The sequence below is a fragment of the Onychostoma macrolepis genome, chromosome 01 (assembly GCF_012432095.1).
Source record: "Onychostoma macrolepis isolate SWU-2019 chromosome 01, ASM1243209v1, whole genome shotgun sequence".
In the NCBI taxonomy this organism is placed as follows: Eukaryota; Metazoa; Chordata; class Actinopteri; order Cypriniformes; family Cyprinidae; genus Onychostoma; species Onychostoma macrolepis.
This window is the reverse complement of record NC_081155.1, coordinates 44,880,928-44,901,539: the sequence shown is the minus strand read 5'-3', so window position 1 is coordinate 44,901,539 and position 20,612 is coordinate 44,880,928. Positions and strand designations below refer to the sequence as shown.

At 33.1% G+C, this 20,612-nt stretch overlaps 1 protein-coding gene across 38 annotated transcripts; it reads right to left on the bottom strand.

Moving 5' to 3' along the window:
* Nucleotides 1-4,090: 4,090 nt before the first annotated feature.
* LOC131547355 (uncharacterized) lies at nt 4,091-15,712 on the bottom strand. Of its 38 annotated transcripts, none has more exons than XM_058787874.1 (19): nt 15,526-15,712; nt 14,760-15,053; nt 13,443-13,703; nt 12,630-12,728; nt 12,239-12,271; nt 12,085-12,120; nt 11,628-11,654; nt 11,267-11,299; nt 10,963-10,995; nt 10,662-10,694; nt 10,362-10,394; nt 10,061-10,093; nt 9,154-9,186; nt 7,943-7,975; nt 7,639-7,671; nt 7,323-7,355; nt 6,993-7,025; nt 6,620-6,680; nt 4,091-6,428 (listed from the first exon to the last, which is right to left on the bottom strand). In XM_058787874.1, exons 1-18 carry the CDS (start codon nt 15,590-15,592, stop codon nt 6,622-6,624), a joined length of 1,206 nt encoding a protein of 401 aa, XP_058643857.1. In that variant the 5' UTR covers nt 15,593-15,712; the 3' UTR covers nt 4,091-6,428; nt 6,620-6,621. The 38 variants fall into 38 exon arrangements, with proteins under 38 accessions (XP_058643857.1, XP_058643866.1, XP_058643877.1 ...); XM_058787883.1 differs by lacking the exons at nt 10,061-10,093; nt 10,362-10,394; nt 10,662-10,694 and adding exons at nt 8,552-8,584; nt 8,854-8,886; nt 9,758-9,790; XM_058787894.1 differs by lacking the exon at nt 7,943-7,975.
* Between the last annotated feature and the right edge of the window lie 4,900 nt (nt 15,713-20,612).

The window sequence follows — 20,612 nt, the reverse complement described above, 5'->3', positions numbered from 1 at the left end:
GCTTTGCCCGCCCATGAGAAAATGAGCTACTACCGTGCGAGGCGAGCGCAATATTTTTTTTTTACTGGAGAGACATCATGGCTTGCAAACGAGCGAAGCATGGCAGTTGCTCAGTGTTTGGATGTACAAATGAATACCAAAGTATTTTTTTAGTTCCTTCATCCGAGCCTATGGCTAGCATTAGCTACATGATAATAACTGTAACAGAATACAAAAACAAACCAACTAAAGTACCGTATCCAGACACAATATTTTAAACTAACCATTCAGAGACGTCCTGCTGTAGCCGCTGAGTTGCAACTTCTTCATCTGGTGCTTCTCCATCCGGATCAGATTCTGGGTCAAACTGAAAAGCTTACATTTACATTTACATTTATGCATTTAGCAGATGCTTTTATCCAAAGCAACTTACATTGCATTCAAGTTACAGTTTTTACATTTTATCAGCTCTTGCTTTCCCTGGGAATCGAACCCATGATCTTGGCGTTGCTAGCGCCATGCTCTACTATTTGAGCTACAGGAAAGCCTGTAGCTTGAATGACTGCGTGTCTATGTGCCATTGTGATACATCCACTGTCAACATTAGCTGGTTAAGGCCACACCCACCCTCCACCTTGCCCCGCCTCTCTTCTCCTCATTAGCATTTAAAGCTACAGACACAGAAATGGCACGTCCTAGGGAAAGCTTATTGTGGAACTGGCTCGTAGTGGCTGAAATTCTACACCAAGGCTGAATTTCGGGAAAAAGACTTCAGATACAGTACTAGGGACCACTTAGGCCTATATAAAAGCATCCAAAAAGCAGCATGTCATGGGACCTTTAAGTGAACAGCCAAATGCGCACCTGCCTTCATATAATTCACATGGTATTGGGAGAACTGGACTGGAATAGCCATTCCAGTAGTAGGTGCCCCCAGAAATAAATAAGGACAAAGAAAAAGTAAAACAGAGAGAGGCAAGGAGCAACCACTTCTTTCTCTCCATGCCCGTCGCACCACCCAGACGTGGAAAGACAGTATTACGTAGGACCCGGACAGCCAAAAAACAGGCCTAGGTATAATAACAGAGTCCAGGTCAGCAACGTAAAAATCCAGTACGGGTTATCCGTTTCTCCGTGGCGATCAATGATGTTGTGTGTCGTCACTCGTAAACAGGAAGCCCGTGAAGAGTGAAGAAATGCTGGGAGTAAAAAAGTTCAAATCAAGGCCAGCCACCTCTAGAACATCAGGCTACATCTTAAAAACCAGCAGTAAAAACGAGGAAAAAAGCACTTTCCTTCATCATGAAGAGATCAGGTCCATCAAACTCAGCGACACGTCTGCGATCGAGATCCAGCAGGTAAGCAGGCTCCAGGCACCGACCAGTCAGCATGAAACAGATCCTCCAGAAACGCGAAAAAGTAAGCCACGGTTCCAGATCAATTTCGGTACCAGCTTGATGGTCATAACCACTTGTTCAGACTGGGATTTTATGGATACCGTGCATTTTCAGAATGCACTGCTAGGACTAGCGCAGTGCCAGTTCAATGAGGATGTCAGTCCCAAACTTAAACTATACGGATTTGCGTCATAAAACAACCATCGAGTATGACAAATACCGACTCTACATTATAGTTGTATTGTACGAAGACTCACAAAATGATCAGTTGGCAAATATCCCATGAACAAACAAACATCAACCACTCAGTCACTCACAGACAGAAAGACATGACTGCGCACCAGTGCACAAAGCAAGGTCCATAAAGACATGGATGAGCGAGTTTGGTGTGGAAGAACTTGACTGGCCTGCACAGAGTCCTGACCTCAACCCGATAGAACACCTCTGGGATGAATTACAGCGAAGACTGCGAGCCAGGCCTTCTCGTCCAACATGACCTCACAAATGCGCTTCTGGAAGAATGGTCAAAAATTCCCATAAACACACTCCTAAACCTTGTGAAAAGCCTTCCCAGAAGAGTTGAAGCTGTTACAGCTGCAAAGGGTGGGCCGACGTCATATTAAACACTATGGATTAAGAATGGAATGTCAATTAAGTTCATATGCGTCTAAAGGCAGATGAGCGAATACTTTTGGCAATATAGTGTATATACACACACACACACACATGTACATATATACATACACTGCTGCTCAAAAGTTTGGGATCAGTAAGATTTTGTGTTTTTTTATGGGAGTTTCTTCTGCTCATCAAGGCTGTATCTACTTGATCAAAAATACAGAAAGAAATATATATTTTGTGAAATATTATTGCAATTTAAAATAACAGTTTTCTATTTTAATATACTTTAAAATATAATTTATTTCTGTGATCGTAGCTGTATTTTCAGCATCATTACTCCAGTCTTCAGTGTCACATGATCCTTCAGAAATCATTCTAATATGCTGATTCAATGTTAGAAACCATTGTGCTGCCTCATATTTTTGGGGGGACTTGTGATATATATATATATATATATATATATATATTTTTTTTTTTTTTTTCAGGATTCTTTGATTAATAAAAAGTTTAAAAGAACAGCATTTATTTTAATAATATTATTTTTAATACATTTTGTGTTACAATATACAATGCTATTCAAAATTTTGTGGTCAGTAATTTTTTCTTTCTTTTTTTTTTTTTTTTTAATAAATTACTACTTTTATTCAGGAGGGATGTGTTAAATGAATAAATGTCATAGTAAAGACTTATATTGTTAGAAAAGATTTCTATTTTGAACAAATGCTGTTCTTTTTAACTTTGTATTCATCAAAGAATCAAAGTGTCACATGTTCCAAAAAAAAAAAAAGCAGCAGCACAACAGTTTCAACACTCGTAATAAATCAGCATATTAGAATGATTTCTGAAGGATCATGTGACACTGAAGACTTGAGTAATGATGCTGAAAATTCAGTGCAGCATCATATAAATAAATGATATTTTAAAGTACATTAAAATAGGAAACCAATATTAGAAATTGCAATAAGATTTCACAATATTAGTTTTTTTCTGTATTTTTGATCGAATAAATACAGCCTTGATGAGCAGAAGACTCCCATAAAAAAACATTAAAAATCTTACTGATCCCAAACTTTTGAGCGACAGTGTGTGTGTGTGTATATATATATATATATATATATATAGTAGAAATAAATATTTTACATGTGTTTAACAAAGAAACTGCTGCTTTAAACAAGCAATACATAGGGCTACAGTACAAGCCTCAATAGATTCACCAAGCTGAATCATCATCATCAAAAAAATAAAAATAAACAATAAAAATAAAAACCCCACATCTTTAGGCTTTGTTTTGTGAGGCTTCACATAAAAGCAACTTTGTTTTTTTTCTTTAAAGGTATAGTTCCCCCAATCATTTACTCACCCTGGTGTTGTTTCAAACCTGTATTACTTGTCTTGAAGAATGAGAAGGTCCAAATAACAATGGACCACATTGACTAACTTCTCAAAATATATGCTTTTGTGTTTCATAGAAAAAAAAGTAAGAAATACATGAAGGTGAGTAAATAACAATTTTCATTTTGAATAATTGTAATAATAATAAAAATAAAATGTATTAACGGACACAGATAACAATAAAACATAAAATAAAACATGCAACAATTAATTGCTTTTGCCACCATTTCTTAAATGGCAACTTTATTCAAACTTAATACACATTTTCGCATTTCATAGTCATCATATTTGAATATTGCATAATATTTTGAGATATGAATAGGGACTTACATTAGCAAAAAACTAAATTTAAATAATGGCAAAAGCATTTACTTCTTTCTAAATACATTGAAAGAATATAGTAAAATAAATGACTAAATAATTAAACTAAATTTAACTATATATTCCCTGCAAAATACAATATCTGTTACAAGCCATCTTTATGATGCAAAGAACGCTGAGAGCATAGTCAGCTTCCAGGAGTTCATGTACAAATATATGCACACGTCCGATGTCACAATTATAGAGCACTATGGTGAAGCGAGAGCTTCCTTAATTCTATTTAATCCCTATTTAAGCAACAGTTGCTGGGTTAGTGTTCCTCTGTGGTTCCCTTTTTTGAAATAAACACACAGCAACAAATGTTTAAAAACACTCGGGGATAAAGCTCATGCAATTTTTATACATTCAAATACAATTCTCAAAAAGAAACCTATGCATCTTACAAAAACCACAAAGAGGAGGTCTACACACTCTCCTATGGTAAAAGACATATTTCCATCCTTCAAACTGAGCTCCTCAGGGTCAGCGTGATCAGTTATTGGGGCACTTTTAGCCTGATGATACACACGGCAACTTTTTAGCAATGTTTCCGGGTAACTTTGGGCAATACTGCCCTCAATGGGCAACCAGGTGAGACACAATGCCCACAACCGATCTAAAATATCCAGATAGAAATTTATTATGCATTCTCAATGGAAAAGTGCCCAAGAAATATTGCTCAAAAAAAGTTGCCCCGTGTATCATCGGCCTTAGATTCTGGTGAATAAAGCTTTTATAAGCGATGTATTGTAGGTTTCAAAAACAACCAACATTAAAAAGACATGGGTAGATAGTGCTTGTATTAGGGGAAAAAAGGCTGAATATTTTACACGTATATAAAATAGTGATACACAATTAGCATAAACAAGTGATAATATACAATATAATAAAACATGAAAAAAAAAAAAAAATGAAACTATGACAACATCAGTGAGCTATGAGTGAATCAAAACCGCACCCTCAACACTATGAGGAAAGTCCAAGCAATGCGCGAGTTTCTCATTTGGCTCAAAGAAGCTGAGGCCTTGATACGGGTAATTTATTGTCGTTCCAGAGAGATCGAATGCACTTAAAACACCAAAATGAAATACACACAAAATACTATTGACATTGAAACACGAAAAAAAAAAAAAAAAAAAATTATTTAATTGGTTTTACATTTGGATTAGAAAAACCTGGATATTTCTGAATGAACAAAAATGACATTTGCACAAACTACAACAAATGACCTAAAATGACATGCCCCTGTTTTTCTTTGAATGGCAATATTGTAATTCATAAGTAAAAAAAAAAAAAAAAAAAAAAACTAAAAACAAAACAGATGATTGGTCAAAGCAGCATTAATTGTTATAGTCTGGAAGCACAAGTAAAAATATGAGCCATCAGCAAGGTTTAGTATTGTATGCCATTTTTTTTTTCTTTCTGATTTCACATTGAAGAAAAAAAATTACACACTCTGCTGATCATTCAAATTTAACCACTTTTTTTTTTTTTTTTGGATCATTTTATTTCTCAGTAGAGAAGAGCAGGTTCCCCCATCACGTGCAAACACATAAACTAACTCAGTATAGACAAGAGCCGCTTTTCCACTGTCGGGCCGAACGGTTCTAAGAACTGTCAGGTACGGTTCCAGTTGTATTTCCACGGGAGCCTGGTATTTTTCGCGTCAAGAGTTAATGAAGTAAATATCAGATAAAAGAGTCCCAAAACCAGAAATATCTGATCATGGTCCATATCACCGTTTACATTACACTTGCGTTACCAAGGCAACAACTGACATTATTACATTCCAAAGAGCTCCGTTATCAGCACAACAGTAGAAGATGAAGCCGTATCCGTGCCGACTGGAGAAAAGCGGCTAAGGTGTAAGAGTAAATAGCTGCTGTACTCTATTTAATGGCAATGGAACACAGTCTCATTTACATCCAGTCACAAACAGTCCCATGTAGGTTGTGAGAATCAATGACTTATATCTCCTCACCTCTTTTGATCTTTGAATATATTAATACAATTGTCTTTTAACACATTCAATATGTAGTATGGTGTAATGGAAAATATGGCTGTTTTACTACTGTCTACTGTTTTGTGGATACTATGAACATACTACTTGGCTCACATACTGTTTTTTTTTGTTTTGTTTTGTTTTTACCTACAACATAGTATGGAGGCTGCTGCTCTCAAATGAGGTATACAGATGCCCTCATCATTGCTTCCTTAACACACAATTCTCCAGCTTGCTTCAGGTCAGGTCAACTTCTGTGTCAAGGATTTGGTCAAAATGCAATGCCAAAAATATGCCATCACTAAAAAAAAGACTATACAGATTGGTGAAAAAGTCACAAACGACACATGGATCCATGCGATTTGCAAATATCAGTGTGGACAATCATATTTGAGAGGGGGGGAAATCCCCTGCAGTGGGAACACTGTAGCAATTAAAAGGGCTGATTTATGAAAATACACAAATCATTTTGAAAAGTTTAAAACTAGCCATATTTAATCAATTTAATAAATAATGGTTTCAATCATACGAGGCTCACTGCCCATTTTTGAAAAGCATATTGTCCTTGCAAAATAAATTTTATAAGCCAATAAGAAGAAAAATCCTCATTCAGCTGCTTTGGTGCATTTCTCCACCAAATTCTGCTGACATTTTCAGAGAAGCAGAGCTGTTATTTTCTAGGGAGTAAAATAAGAAGATTTTGCATTTAGAAAACAGGCAAAAACAGGAACAATGTACCGAATAACATGCTGACCTAATAAGAGCCAGATTTTGATCTTGATCAGATTACTAATGCTCAACTTTGTTTATGAACGAGAGAAATCAGGCTGTTTCAGTCCAGAAACTCATTGATGTGCAATTATCTTACCATCACTGATTTTGACTCTGTGTCGCATCTGAAACATGATTATCCTCGACGTTATTCTGGTCTGTAATCAGAGACATACGGACTATAAACATCACTAATAAGAACAAACAAGTGTCAAGGACGGCTAATCACTAAGAGTGTCAAAAACATCATATTCAGAGAATGCAGAGTAAAGTATTATAAAGTCTTTTTTCCCCCAATTTCTTTATCATCATCATAATCTGAAATTATTCACTTTAAAATAAATTTAAAAACAATTTGACAGAAATTGACAGTGAAATTAAGTCAAATCTTCATATTTGTAAAGAACTATTGATGTGATTATTTGTCTATGATAAACCAAAAAATATTATTATTTTTTTAATCATCTTACCTGTGCTGACCACATCTACTTTCTTCTCGTCACCTTGATAATTAACCAAATAATAAACAATTAGCCATACAATGTAATTCAACTTTTTATATTATGTTGACAGTCATTTGTCAACGTATCATCATCATCATCATCATCATCCTTATCATCTTCAACATAATCAGATACAATTATTCACTTTGAAAGAGCATGCAGGAGAACTGTAATTGACAGTCCGCTGTAAATATAATTTATGTAAAATCGTTAAGTCTTCATATTTGTAAAGAACTATTGATGGAATATTTGTCTATGATAAATCAAAAAATATTATTATTTTTTTAATCATCTTACCTGTGCTGACCGCATCTACTTTCGTCTCATCACCTTGATAATTAACCAAATAATAAACAATTAGCCATACAATGTAATTCAACTTTTTATATTATGTTGACAGTCATTTGTCAATATATCATCATCATCATCATCTTCAACATAATCAGATACAATTATTCACTTTGAAAGAGCATGCAGGAGAACTGTAATTGACAGTCCGCTGTAAATATAATTTATGTAAAATTGTTAAGTCTTCATATTTGTAAAGGACTATTGATGTAATTATTTGTCTATGATAAACCAAAAAATATTATTATTTTTTTAATCATCTTACCTGTGCTGACCACATCTACTTTCGTCTCGTCACCTTGATAATTAACCAAATAATAAACAATTAGCCATACAATGTAATTCAACTTTTTATATTATGTTGACAGTCATTTGTCAATATATCATCATCATCATCATCTTCAACATAATCAGATACAATTATTCACTTTGAAAGAGCATGCAGGAGAACTGTAATTGACAGTCCGCTGTAAATATAATTTATGTAAAATCGTTAAGTCTTCATATTTGTAAAGGACTATTGATGTAATTATTTGTCTATGATAAACCAAACTTTTTTTTAATCTTACCTGTGCTGACCACATCTACTTTCTTCTCGTCACCTTGATAATTAACCAAATAATAAACAATTAGCCATACAATGTAATTCAACTTTTTATATTATGCTGACAGTCATTTGTCAACAACATATCATCATCATAATGATACAATTATTCCCTTTGAAAGAGCATGCAGGAGAACTGTAATTGACAGTCCGCTGTAAATATAACTTATGTAAAATCTTTAAGTCTTCATATTTGTAAAGGACTATTGATGGAATATTTGTCTATGATAAACCAAAAAATATTATTATTTTTTTAATCATCTTACCTGTGCTGACCACATCTACTTTCTTCTCATCACCTTGATAATTAACCAAATAATAAACAATTAGCCATACAATGTAATTCAACTTTTTATATTATGTTGACAGTCATTTGTCAATATATCATCATCATCATCATCATAATCAGATACAATTATTCACTTTGAAAGAGCATGCAGGAGAACTGTAATTGACAGTCCGCTGTAAATATAACTTATGTAAAATCTTTAAGTCTTCATATTTGTAAAGGACTATTGATGGAATTATTTGTCTATGATAAACCAAAAATATTATTATTTTTTAATCATCTTACCTGTGCTGACCACATCTACTTTCGTCTCGTCACCTTGATAATTAACCAAATAATAAACAATTAGCCATACAATGTAATTCAACTTTTTATATTATGTTGACAGTCATTTGTCAACATATCATCATCATCATCATCTTCAACATAATCAGATACAATTATTCACTTTGAAAGAGCATGCAGGAGAACTGTAATTGACAGTCCGCTGTAAATATAATTTATGTAAAATCGTTAAGTCTTCATATTTGTAAAGGACTATTGATGTAATTATTTGTCTATGATAAATCAAACTTTTTTAATCTTACCTGTGCTGACCACATCTACTTTCTTCTCGTCACCTTGATAATTAACCAAATAATAAACAATTAGCCATACAATGTAATTCAACTTTTTATATTATGTTGACAGTCATTTGTCAACAACATATCATCATCATAATGATACAATTATTCCCTTTGAAAGAGCATGCAGGAGAACTGTAATTGACAGTCCGCTGTAAATATAACTTATGTAAAATCTTTAAGTCTTCATATTTGTAAAGGACTATTGATGGAATATTTGTCTATGATAAACCAAAAAATATTATTATTTTTTAATCATCTTACCTGTGCTGACCACATCTACTTTCTTCTCGTCACCTTGATAATTAACCAAATAATAAACAATTAGCCATACAATGTAATTCAACTTTTATATTATGTTGACAGTCATTTGTCAATATATCATCATCATCATCATCTTCAACATAATCAGATACAATTATTCACTTTGAAAGAGCATGCAGGAGAACTGTAATTGACAGTCCGCTGTAAATATAATTTATGTAAAATCGTTAAGTCTTCATATTTGTAAAGGACTATTGATGTAATTATTTGTCTATGATAAACCAAACTTTTTTTTAATCTTACCTGTGCTGACCACATCTACTTTCTTCTCGTCACCTTGATAATTAACCAAATAATAAACAATTAGCCATACAATGTAATTCAACTTTTTATATTATGCTGACAGTCATTTGTCAACAACATATCATCATCATAATGATACAATTATTCCCTTTGAAAGAGCATGCAGGAGAACTGTAATTGACAGTCCGCTGTAAATATAACTTATGTAAAATCTTTAAGTCTTCATATTTGTAAAGGACTATTGATGGAATATTTGTCTATGATAAACCAAAAAATATTATTATTTTTTTAATCATCTTACCTGTGCTGACCACATCTACTTTCTTCTCGTCACCTTGATAATTAACCAAATAATAAACAATTAGCCATACAATGTAATTCAACTTTTTATATTATGTTGACAGTCATTTGTCAACAACATATCATCATCATCATAATGATACAATTATTCACTTTGAAAGAGCATGCAGGAGAACTGTAATTGACAGTCCGCTGTAAATATAATTTATGTAAAATCTTTAAGTCTTCATATTTGTAAAGGACTATTGATGTAATTATTTGTCTATGATAAACCAAAAATATTATTATTTTTTAATCATCTTACCTGTGCTGACCACATCTACTTTCGTCTCGTCACCTTTATAATTAACCAAATAATAAACAATTAGCCATACAATGTAATTCAACTTTTATATTATGTTGACAGTCATTTGTCAACATATCATCATCATCATCATCTTCAACATAATCAGATACAATTATTCACTTTGAAAGAGCATGCAGGAGAACTGTAATTGACAGTCCGCTGTAAATATAATTTATGTAAAATCGTTAAGTCTTCATATTTGTAAAGGACTATTGATGTAATTATTTGTCTATGATAAATCAAACTTTTTTAATCTTACCTGTGCTGACCACATCTACTTTCTTCTCGTCACCTTGATAATTAACCAAATAATAAACAATTAGCCATACAATGTAATTCAACTTTTATATTATGCTGACAGTCATTTGTCAACAACATATCATCATCATAATGATACAATTATTCCCTTTGAAAGAGCATGCAGGAGAACTGTAATTGACAGTCCGCTGTAAATATAACTTATGTAAAATCTTTAAGTCTTCATATTTGTAAAGGACTATTGATGGAATATTTGTCTATGATAAACCAAAAAATATTATTATTTTTTTAATCATCTTACCTGTGCTGACCACATCTACTTTCTTCTCGTCACCTTGATAATTAACCAAATAATAAACAATTAGCCATACAATGTAATTCAACTTTTTATATTATGCTGACAGTCATTTGTCAACAACATATCATCATCATAATGATACAATTATTCCCTTTGAAAGAGCATGCAGGAGAACTGTAATTGACAGTCCGCTGTAAATATAACTTATGTAAAATCTTTAAGTCTTCATATTTGTAAAGGACTATTGATGGAATATTTGTCTATGATAAACCAAAAAATATTATTATTTTTTTAATCATCTTACCTGTGCTGACCGCATCTACTTTCGTCTCGTCACCTTTATAATTAACCAAATAATAAACAATTAGCCATACAATGTAATTCAACTTTTTATATTATGTTGACAGTCATTTGTCAACATATCATCATCATCATCATCTTCAACATAATCAGATACAATTATTCACTTTGAAAGAGCATGCAGGAGAACTGTAATTGACAGTCCGCTGTAAATATAATTTATGTAAAATCGTTAAGTCTTCATATTTGTAAAGGACTATTGATGTAATTATTTGTCTATGATAAATCAAACTTTTTTTTAATCTTACCTGTGCTGACCACATCTACTTTCTTCTCGTCACCTTGATAATTAACCAAATAATAAACAATTAGCCATAAAATTAAATTAAACTTTTTTAATATTATATTGACAGTCATAAAAAGTTAGAAGTGAACTGGGTTGCTTAACTTGCCATAAATTATTCTGTAATTTAAACCAGCTGGATTCACATATCAGTGTAGCAGATACTGTTTAGATAGTAATGATTTAATAAAGAATAATTGTTTTAAAAGTAGCTTTGAGAACAAAACGTAATCACATTCGCTTTACTGAGAACAAACCATAGATAGTTTAAATATTCGTATTAAGAGATGACAGTTTATTACAACTTAGGGTTATTACATGCTTACCCTTTGGCGCTAGATCATATTGCTTTCCTTCAGTGTCATTTGTGAAAAAGAAAGAAGATCCAGGAGTTATACAGACATATAGAGCAGGACAACCTAAAATGTTCATCAAGTCTATTCAAAGTCTGAAAATTCAGTGGGTCAATAGTTACTGATGATTAGATCAAATATTCACAGTCAGGTCACTATGAAAGAACTGCAACAACTAGAGTTTTGAAATAACAACGGTGCTCAGTCATAAGAAATGTGTTTGAAACGTGGTATTTTGAAATGGACAAATAACAGTTTAAAGCAATTAAATGTCCATCGAATATCTGATATCACTGTCATTTAATTATTGAATAGAACAGCTTGATCCACTGAAACTATGTTGTTCACAGTTATTTTTAAGAATATAATTAAAATGTCATATTTGTGATGAGTTTAGGGTAAATAATAAACACAAATGAAAATGACATACTCTTCTCTGCGCAACAATCCACGTGGCGTAACACACCTGAGGAGAAAAACAGTCAATAAATGTCTATTGAATGACCCATATCAAGGATTTTTATAGAAAGTTGCTGGTATGACAATTTTTTGGAAGAAAATAATTCAAACAAACAGAAACTTACTTTCTATACCTGGACAGCATTCATTAACACGGTCTGGTGTAGAAAAAAGTACATATAATTTAAAGTGATCAATTATCAGAGTAAAATACAATTGTTGCTGAATGCAGACTTTGCAATAATCAAAATATTTGCTATCGTTGCAAATTTTTAACCAACACACAGTGCTAAAGTTTCTAAAGAATGCAATTAGTAAAACAGGCTAAAATGAAATATGAAGACATTCTTAATGAACTTAATGTAAACCTTGAAAAAAATCTCTTATCATAAAAATAACCGAAATACATTAATGTCTACACAGAGGTTGGAGAAAAGTAGTGGAATTTAAAGACACAAATCATATTTAATACTCAAAAAAAAAAAGAAAAGGATAAAAGCACAATAGGAAACCTACTGTAAATGGACTCTAAGAGTAGATAGGCACAAATCAAGCCGATAATGATGAGGAGGATAACAAGAATTACAATCCCCACGATCAGTCCTGCGCTTGATTCTTCAGAAAGAGAAAATTGGTTTCATAAAACAAATTGCTAGAAAGCATAATACATCTACTAACTTAAAACCCCGTTCAGACTGCATGATTTTAGCCCGATTTTGCTTGACGTAGGGTGTCGGGACGCACGATTCAATCGTTTCATCTCGTGTAGTGTGTCCTAGTGCACGACACCTCTGCGATGCTTCACGACGTCAACACTGAAAGACTTGCATGTTTCATTTTTTCTCCCGTCGTACACGACAAGTTCCATCACATCTGTGGCACTGGCCAATAGGAGCACAGAAGCGCCTTTGTACAAGCTTTCAAACAAGCGAAACTAAAGAGAGACTTGCTAGGTGTAATTTTACAATGAAGGAAATGTTCGTGGAGCTACAGCAACAACACTCCTGCATGATGAGGGACTACCACAATGAAAATTGTCATTAATGACGGCATGCGATGACTGCTCGGGTAGCATCATATAGTCTGACATGTTTCTTATTCATGACACGACAAGATTTTATCAGTCAAAATCACATAATCTGACACAGTGACTGTCGTTACCGACAAAGAAAATCTTGTAGTCTGAACGGGGCTTTAGATTACTGATTTCTTGGTTAATAGTATAAGCAACCACAGAACCCCTGATGCCTGATACAGTATATCACAATGTAAGCAACTCATCTCAGCACCTAAAAATAAAAAATGACCTGAAGTAATTTGCTGTCATACCTGTCACAAACAGTTCTCTCTCATAGACCGGATCACTGGTCTTCTCACTCACTGCGTTCTTGAGTGTGCAGGTGTAGTAGTTTTCTGGATTTCTTGTGTTTTTGACTGTGATGGATTCTCCTTTTGTTGTGTGCTTTGAGCCCGTGAGTATTTGTCCAGCAGAATTCTTCCAGATTATTTTTTCATCATACTCACAAATTAAATACAAAGCATCAGGGTTACTGCTCTTCTCTACAGTTATGTTAGGTTTGGGGACCTCTTCTGTGAAAGAAACGATGAAAAACGTGATCTTTCTCTCCACTGAGAAAGCAAAATGAAATCAAGCACAACTACAACAGCCATGCAAAAAAAGATCTGACACTACCATGGTACAATAATGGCATCAGAGAGTAATATTGTGATACTCAGGGTGTGCTATATGTATCGTCAACAATATCATAATTGTTGTTTTAACAAAGTGCGAGCTGATATAATTGAGTATATCACTCACTTCTGCAAAAACCAGACAAAAATACACTTTGAAAGTCCAAGCATTCATTGTGTGATGAAGCCTGTTAGGATGCAGTTAAAATGGCAATAAATATGGTTACAAATCAAGAGCAGAACCATTGCGTGTCTCATACAAAATACATAGGTGTTTTGAATATCAGCATGTTTTGAACTAATTGTTTGAGTGAATGAATCAATATCTAATTGATAAAGACAGTCATTTGCTTCAATCCTGAATGAATCAGTCATTTGAATGACTCACTCATCAAGACTGTGACTTGCCGCCACTTACTGGCAGTTTTAGTTTCATATTTAAACATATAATTCCATTTTTTGATTAGCCTACTTCATATTTCAGTGTTATTTTTTTTTTTTAAATCAGGTGCTGCTGATTCTGTGCCTCTGCAGCGCAAAATGGATTTTGTTGGTACTGATTTTATTTCAATGGTAACAGTCTAATGGTGTATTATTGTTCTAATTAAATATAGTTATTAAATGTAATAACTTACCCATGTAATATATATATATAGTCAATATCACACAACCCTACACTATATGTGAATACTAACCATAACACATCATTGTACTACAGTGTTTTTGAGCATCTACCGTGGTATTCCTGGAAGTACCTTGCAGTAGCATGTAAATACACTGGTGCATGAATTACAGTATTATGGTATTTATCAAAGTAACATGGTATTACAATCTGATCCAATTACTGCACCACGGTGCCGTTTTTCTTTGTATGTTTGTTTGCAAAAACAACCAAAATTATAATATGATGCTTTAACAGTATTAAAATTAATTAATATAATAATATCCACTCACCCATAACTTCCAAGCTGAATCTTTGTCCCTGCTCTTTACTGTTGATGTCAATGGTATACTCTCCACTATGCTCGACTTTTAAATTAGTTATAGTGATTTTTCCAGTTTTCTCATCAAGAGTTGTGATGTCTTTGAATCTCTGATTCGGGATGATAACACCATCATCAACGTCCCATTCAATCGCCTTCACAGTAGAAAGACTAACATGTTTCCATGTGATGCTGGTGACAGGAGATTCTAATTTGTCTGGACTAAAGGAAACTGTCCCACCCACTGCTTTCTTCACATCTTCACCTAAATAATAAAGTATGAGAGAGTATGTTAGTCAACATTCAACAATTTCTGTAGTTACTGGTAGCTTCCGGATAACATGTTACATCAACAAAAAGTACCTAAAAGTATAATGCACTATATGCCGAATATTATATCTGGCCATAGATATTATATATCTAAATAAGTAATGTACATAAAATACATAGTAAACAGCATAGTAAATCAACATATTGATTATATACATGTATATTAAAACACGGTATAATCATCTGAATCCGCCATTAGCCAGGGTAGGCCGTAGGAGTGAGGATAATAACTTGAAATACTAACGTGAAAAAATAGGCCACGACTGTCGTTAATGTAATTATCTAAAATACTCCACAATCGTTTGGTATTGTAAATTAGGCTACCGTACTATCTTTTAAAACTAATCGAATTTAAATTAGTCGAGAAGGAACGCGGCGCCATAATACGCGGCGAACACATAATTTACCTGAAACAGCTCCTGTGACGATGAACACAGCCCAAATAACGGCCGTCGAATGCGTCAAGACAAGCATTTTGGTACAAAGTACTGCTTTTTGCACCTTTCTTTAGTATTTTAAACAGCACGGTGTTTCAGAAACACGCCCGAGCTGCCGACATTAAGACGACAGAAGCCCAATAAAGGAAGCCCAAAGCGAAACTGAAACAAATGGGCGTTCCGTTCACAAACGGTTTAGTGGTTAAATACTGCCACCTAGTGGTGAACGCTTTTTGTTAAAATGCGGGCCGATAACTGATCTATATATATTAGTTTTGTAACCACAATCAATGTGTAACCATAATCAAACTTATTGAATTGAAAGGGCATTATAGTGAAAAGTTGCAAAAAATAAAAAAACAACCAAAAGGGTGAAAAAACAACCAAAAGAGCGAATGTGAGATTAACAACAACAACAACAACAACAACAACACAGCTTTACTGAGAAATGGAAAACATTTCTGCCACAACAAGTACTGAAGAAGGTGATGTGTTAAATGTTAGTTGATAAAAGACACAAACTGTGACTAAAATAAAAATCTGCAACAAAATTAACTCTGGAGCAGAATCAACTGCCTGGATGAGGTAAAGCTGCTTTCTCCAAATATTATGAAATATGAACGATTATGTTAGTGAACTTTCAACAAGCAAGTCTCTGTTAGTACCACCTGGTAATTTCTGGATGATCAAAAGCAGCTAAATGTAAATGATCACTGGAGCAAACAAAGTACAATGGTAAACATGAGAAGTGAAACATGAAAGTCTTACGCTGTTATACTTTCAAATTCATTTTGATATCATTTTTTTTTTAAACTACAATCTTCTCTGTGTTTATGACAGGGTTGGGGACCCGCTCTGTGAAAGAAACTATGATAAAAAAAAAAAAATCATAGTATTTTAATACAAATCATAAACTTACAAAAAAAACATTTGTTTTTGGGACATATACTGTACCATGGTATTTTATGGAAGGGCTTACTTCAGCACCATGGTATATATTAAAGTAATCTGATACCATCACTGTACCATAGTACTGCCACAATATACTGGAATAATCAACCATCATCATATATTAAACTTGCCTGATCATTAATAGAATAATATTGATTATTACTACAATACAAAGTAAAAATAAGAAGTAGGCTACATATGAATGATCAAAATTTAGGGATGAGCAAAATGCCTGAAGAATGACGAATCTGTCCCCTGTAGACCAGCCTTTTATGTGGGATGTCTCAACTTTCAAACTTGCACAATTCTACTTTATACATTTTGATTCTGTTATTTCACACTATTTGGGTTAATAGTTAATAATTACATGGGATGATGATATGTTATGATGTTTTGAATGAAGAAGAGTTAACACAGGTTACCATATGGTTATGATTCAAACAGACACGATCAAATGGTTAGGCACACCCTCAGAAAATATTTGGCTCTCCGAGTACCACCATAATGACCAACATTAAATACAGTAGCGTTGCAGGCCTAACTATTCAGCTACAGCTCTGCACAGTTCAAAAACAAGGCAGTTTAATTCCTAATAAGAATATGTATTGTTGTCAGCCATTGCAACATTGCAAATAACACAGTTTGAACATTACTGTGCTTGCATACAGGTAAATAAAAAATTAAATAATGATAAAATTAAAATGTGTTGTACCTAAAATAAAAAAAATAAAAAAATGTACTGTACCTAAATGTTAAATAAAAAATAATAATAATTTTACTCAAATAAAGATTAAAATAATTAAATGTTTTGTGTTTTAACCAGTGTTGAGCACTTTACTTTAAAAAAGTAATTAGTTATAGTTACTAGTTACTTCTCACAAATAGTAACTGAGTTAGTAACTGAATTACATCATTATAAAAGTAACTAATATCCAGGGAAAGTAACTATTGCGTTACTTTAAAAAAAAAATTCAAACGTCAAATAACTTTGGATGCCCCGAATATTAAATATGTTAAATTAATGAAATGGACACTAAAAAGAATAAGTTATTATTATAAAACATTGTACATTAATCTACACTATTTATCTACTGACACTTAGTATCAGTCAGTCAAGCATTATAATATCATATTATGATAATTTAATGTTATATGATGATAGAACTTTAGTAATTAGAATAACCAAGTATGAATGCATGTTTGTCATCAATATAAAACGCACTAAGGATTAATGAGCTGCTGGGTTCATGAATATTAATCACATTGTCTGCGTTCGCTCGAATTGATTTGCTGAAATTAAAACAGTGCTGATAATAGGTGAGCGCCAGCCAATGAGATTGTCGTTTGTGCATTAGCTCCGCCCACTACCAGAGAAACCAGCAGTTCTTAAAAGCTGAAGAATTCCAAAGGAACTCCGTTATTTTGACAGGAAAATACAACAAAGAATATCGTTTACATGTAGCTCGTAAATTCTGCATGTTATGAAAGACTCTCTCGCTCTGTATCTTTCTTTGCGTGCGTGTATGTGAGAGAAAGCGACGGCGAGTCGTGCGTCTTCACATTGTTTATGGTACGTCAAATACAGCTACACTGCGCATCCATTCAGATGAACTGAAAAATTGAATTCTAATAATATAATATAGTAACGCCACATTTTATTGTCAGTAACGGTAACGGCGTTGTAACGGGGGAAACAGTAATTCGTTTGATTACTCGTTACTGAAAAAAATAACGCCGTAGTAACGCCGTTATTCCCATCACTGGTTTTAACATTAATTTATATTTAATTTAGTGATTCCTCTGCATACCATTAGTGTGCTTAAACGATTATCTCTTTGATTAAATCATTTCGAATTTAAGGCCATCACAAACATGGCTAAATGGCATCTGGGGGAATGATGAAAATTGGCATTTCATTAAGGCTGGTCATGTATAAAATTTATGTCAACTTACCTTATTTGCCTTTTGAAAAAAAAACAAGGCAATACTTTTCTGTTTCGCTGGCTTCATCTTTCAGGCAGACTACAAGAAACTCGTGTTGCAGCAGAGACAGGCTCAAGTAAGACAATCCCCTGCCTGTTTAGGACCGCTGTCAAATAGGAATAAGCTACATACATGTAGGTTAACACCAAACATAATCGTAATTTACTTTCTCCTTGACACTAAAAGATGTCTGAAATAAACATTTTAAAACTTAGCATTGGTGTATGAATTACAATGAAGTTGATGTTCGTTCCCAGAAGCTCTAGTTAGCGAACAGTGCAGGCTATTTTTCCCAAATCAAAAGTGCGGGGGTCGATTGCTGTCTTTTCAAAACTGTGGGGGTCATGACCCCCCTGTCCCGTGCCAATGGCGTGCCCTGCATTTTAAATATATTAAATATTTATATATAAAATATTTTACTAATATAAAACATTTTATTTCAAAAGCATGTTCTGCTATGTTCATCCTTTCCTGAAGACGCCTGGAATATCTGGAATTTGAATTTAAGCTTTAAAAAAAGTCTTAACACATTTTATTTTTGACAGAGGATTTTATTCAAAATGATTTGCATTACATTTAATGTATGCTATTTAATTAGTTCATGCATTCCCTGTAAATGAGAAGTAAAAAGCATCCAGTGCTCTTCACCTTTTGTTAAAATGTATTGTCATTTATACATATTTTATGCTTTTTTTGTTTTGTTTTGTTAATATAATACTTTTTAGTAGCGTATTTATACAGTTACCCAACTAAAAAAAAACTCTCTGCTTGGTGCCAGTAAGAGATTCTCATATTGTCATAGTGCGTATGTAACAGTACATTCATATTCATTCCTATATCCAGGACATTAATGTTTGCTTTGGGTTTTAAAAAGCAATGCACAGAATATTATAGGAAACACATTTCAAATGTTTTAAAAGATTAAACAATATAGTCTCATGAAAAGGAATTATAATCAGGAAAATGGTGATAATAACCACATCCAGTTATATGTTAAACATTTCCTCTCTGATTAATAATGTTGTAAAGGCAGTCTACTCTTTAAACAGATCTTGTTCTTGTTGTTGTTTTAATGTAAAACCCTAATAGGCTCAGCCATTCTACACAGACTGTCAACACATTCAGCAGGTAAATAATTGCTTTCTTAAAATGTCTATAATTTAACTTTCAAATTGTAATGTCTTTTTGTCTCTTTTTAGTTGAACAGAATATGTAAGTGTGACCAGCCCTGTTCAGTTAAAGATACGTATCTCCTCTTCACCACCAAGTAAGTAACAAAGATAGAATTTATGTGAGATGATGATGATTATTACTATTATTATTACTTGGGTTTATGCATAAACATACCCAGTCACAGCTATCCCATGACTTTATATTACTTTTTTCCTTTTGACATACTACTTTTGACCTTCATAATCAATTGTTTTAAACAAATGGAAGGAGAGGCATTGTAACTGTAAACTCAATTGTGCATTTCAGATGCTGTCACATCCTACAACCTCGTCATCTGCAGAGAAGAGAAACTGCCACTCAATCACACCAAAATATGCATAATGATGGACTTTCAGGCATCATGGAGGATTATGAAAATACAGTATTTCACTGGAACTTGGTCTTCATCACACTATTTTCTGTTTCTATTTTGTTTTACTTTAAGTATTTATTTATGTTCAATGTCAATTGTCATTTATTAATGTATTCTGCTAATAACTGTTGTTAGAGCACTGTCATTTTTGTTACAATTTCGCATGTCATTAAAAAATAAATAAATAAATAAAAGTACTAAACTGACATGCTATTGTTGTTGTTTTATCATGTAAAAACCTTAATACAAGATAATATAAGACCAGGCAGATAGAGGGGTAAAAAACTATATTAATAAATCATAAATACAAATAATATTAATAATACTATTAAAGATATAATTATACTAATGTACTAATATTAATGCATTTTCAAAGCATGGTTCTTTATGAAACCCTATAAAAAGGGTTATATTCAGCACCAAAAAGGGTTCTGCTATTGTTACAAGCTGAAGAATCCTTTTCTGGTACTGTTTAGAACCATTTTTCTTAAGAGTGTGTGTATATATATATTTTTTTTTTTTTTTTTTTTTTTGATTC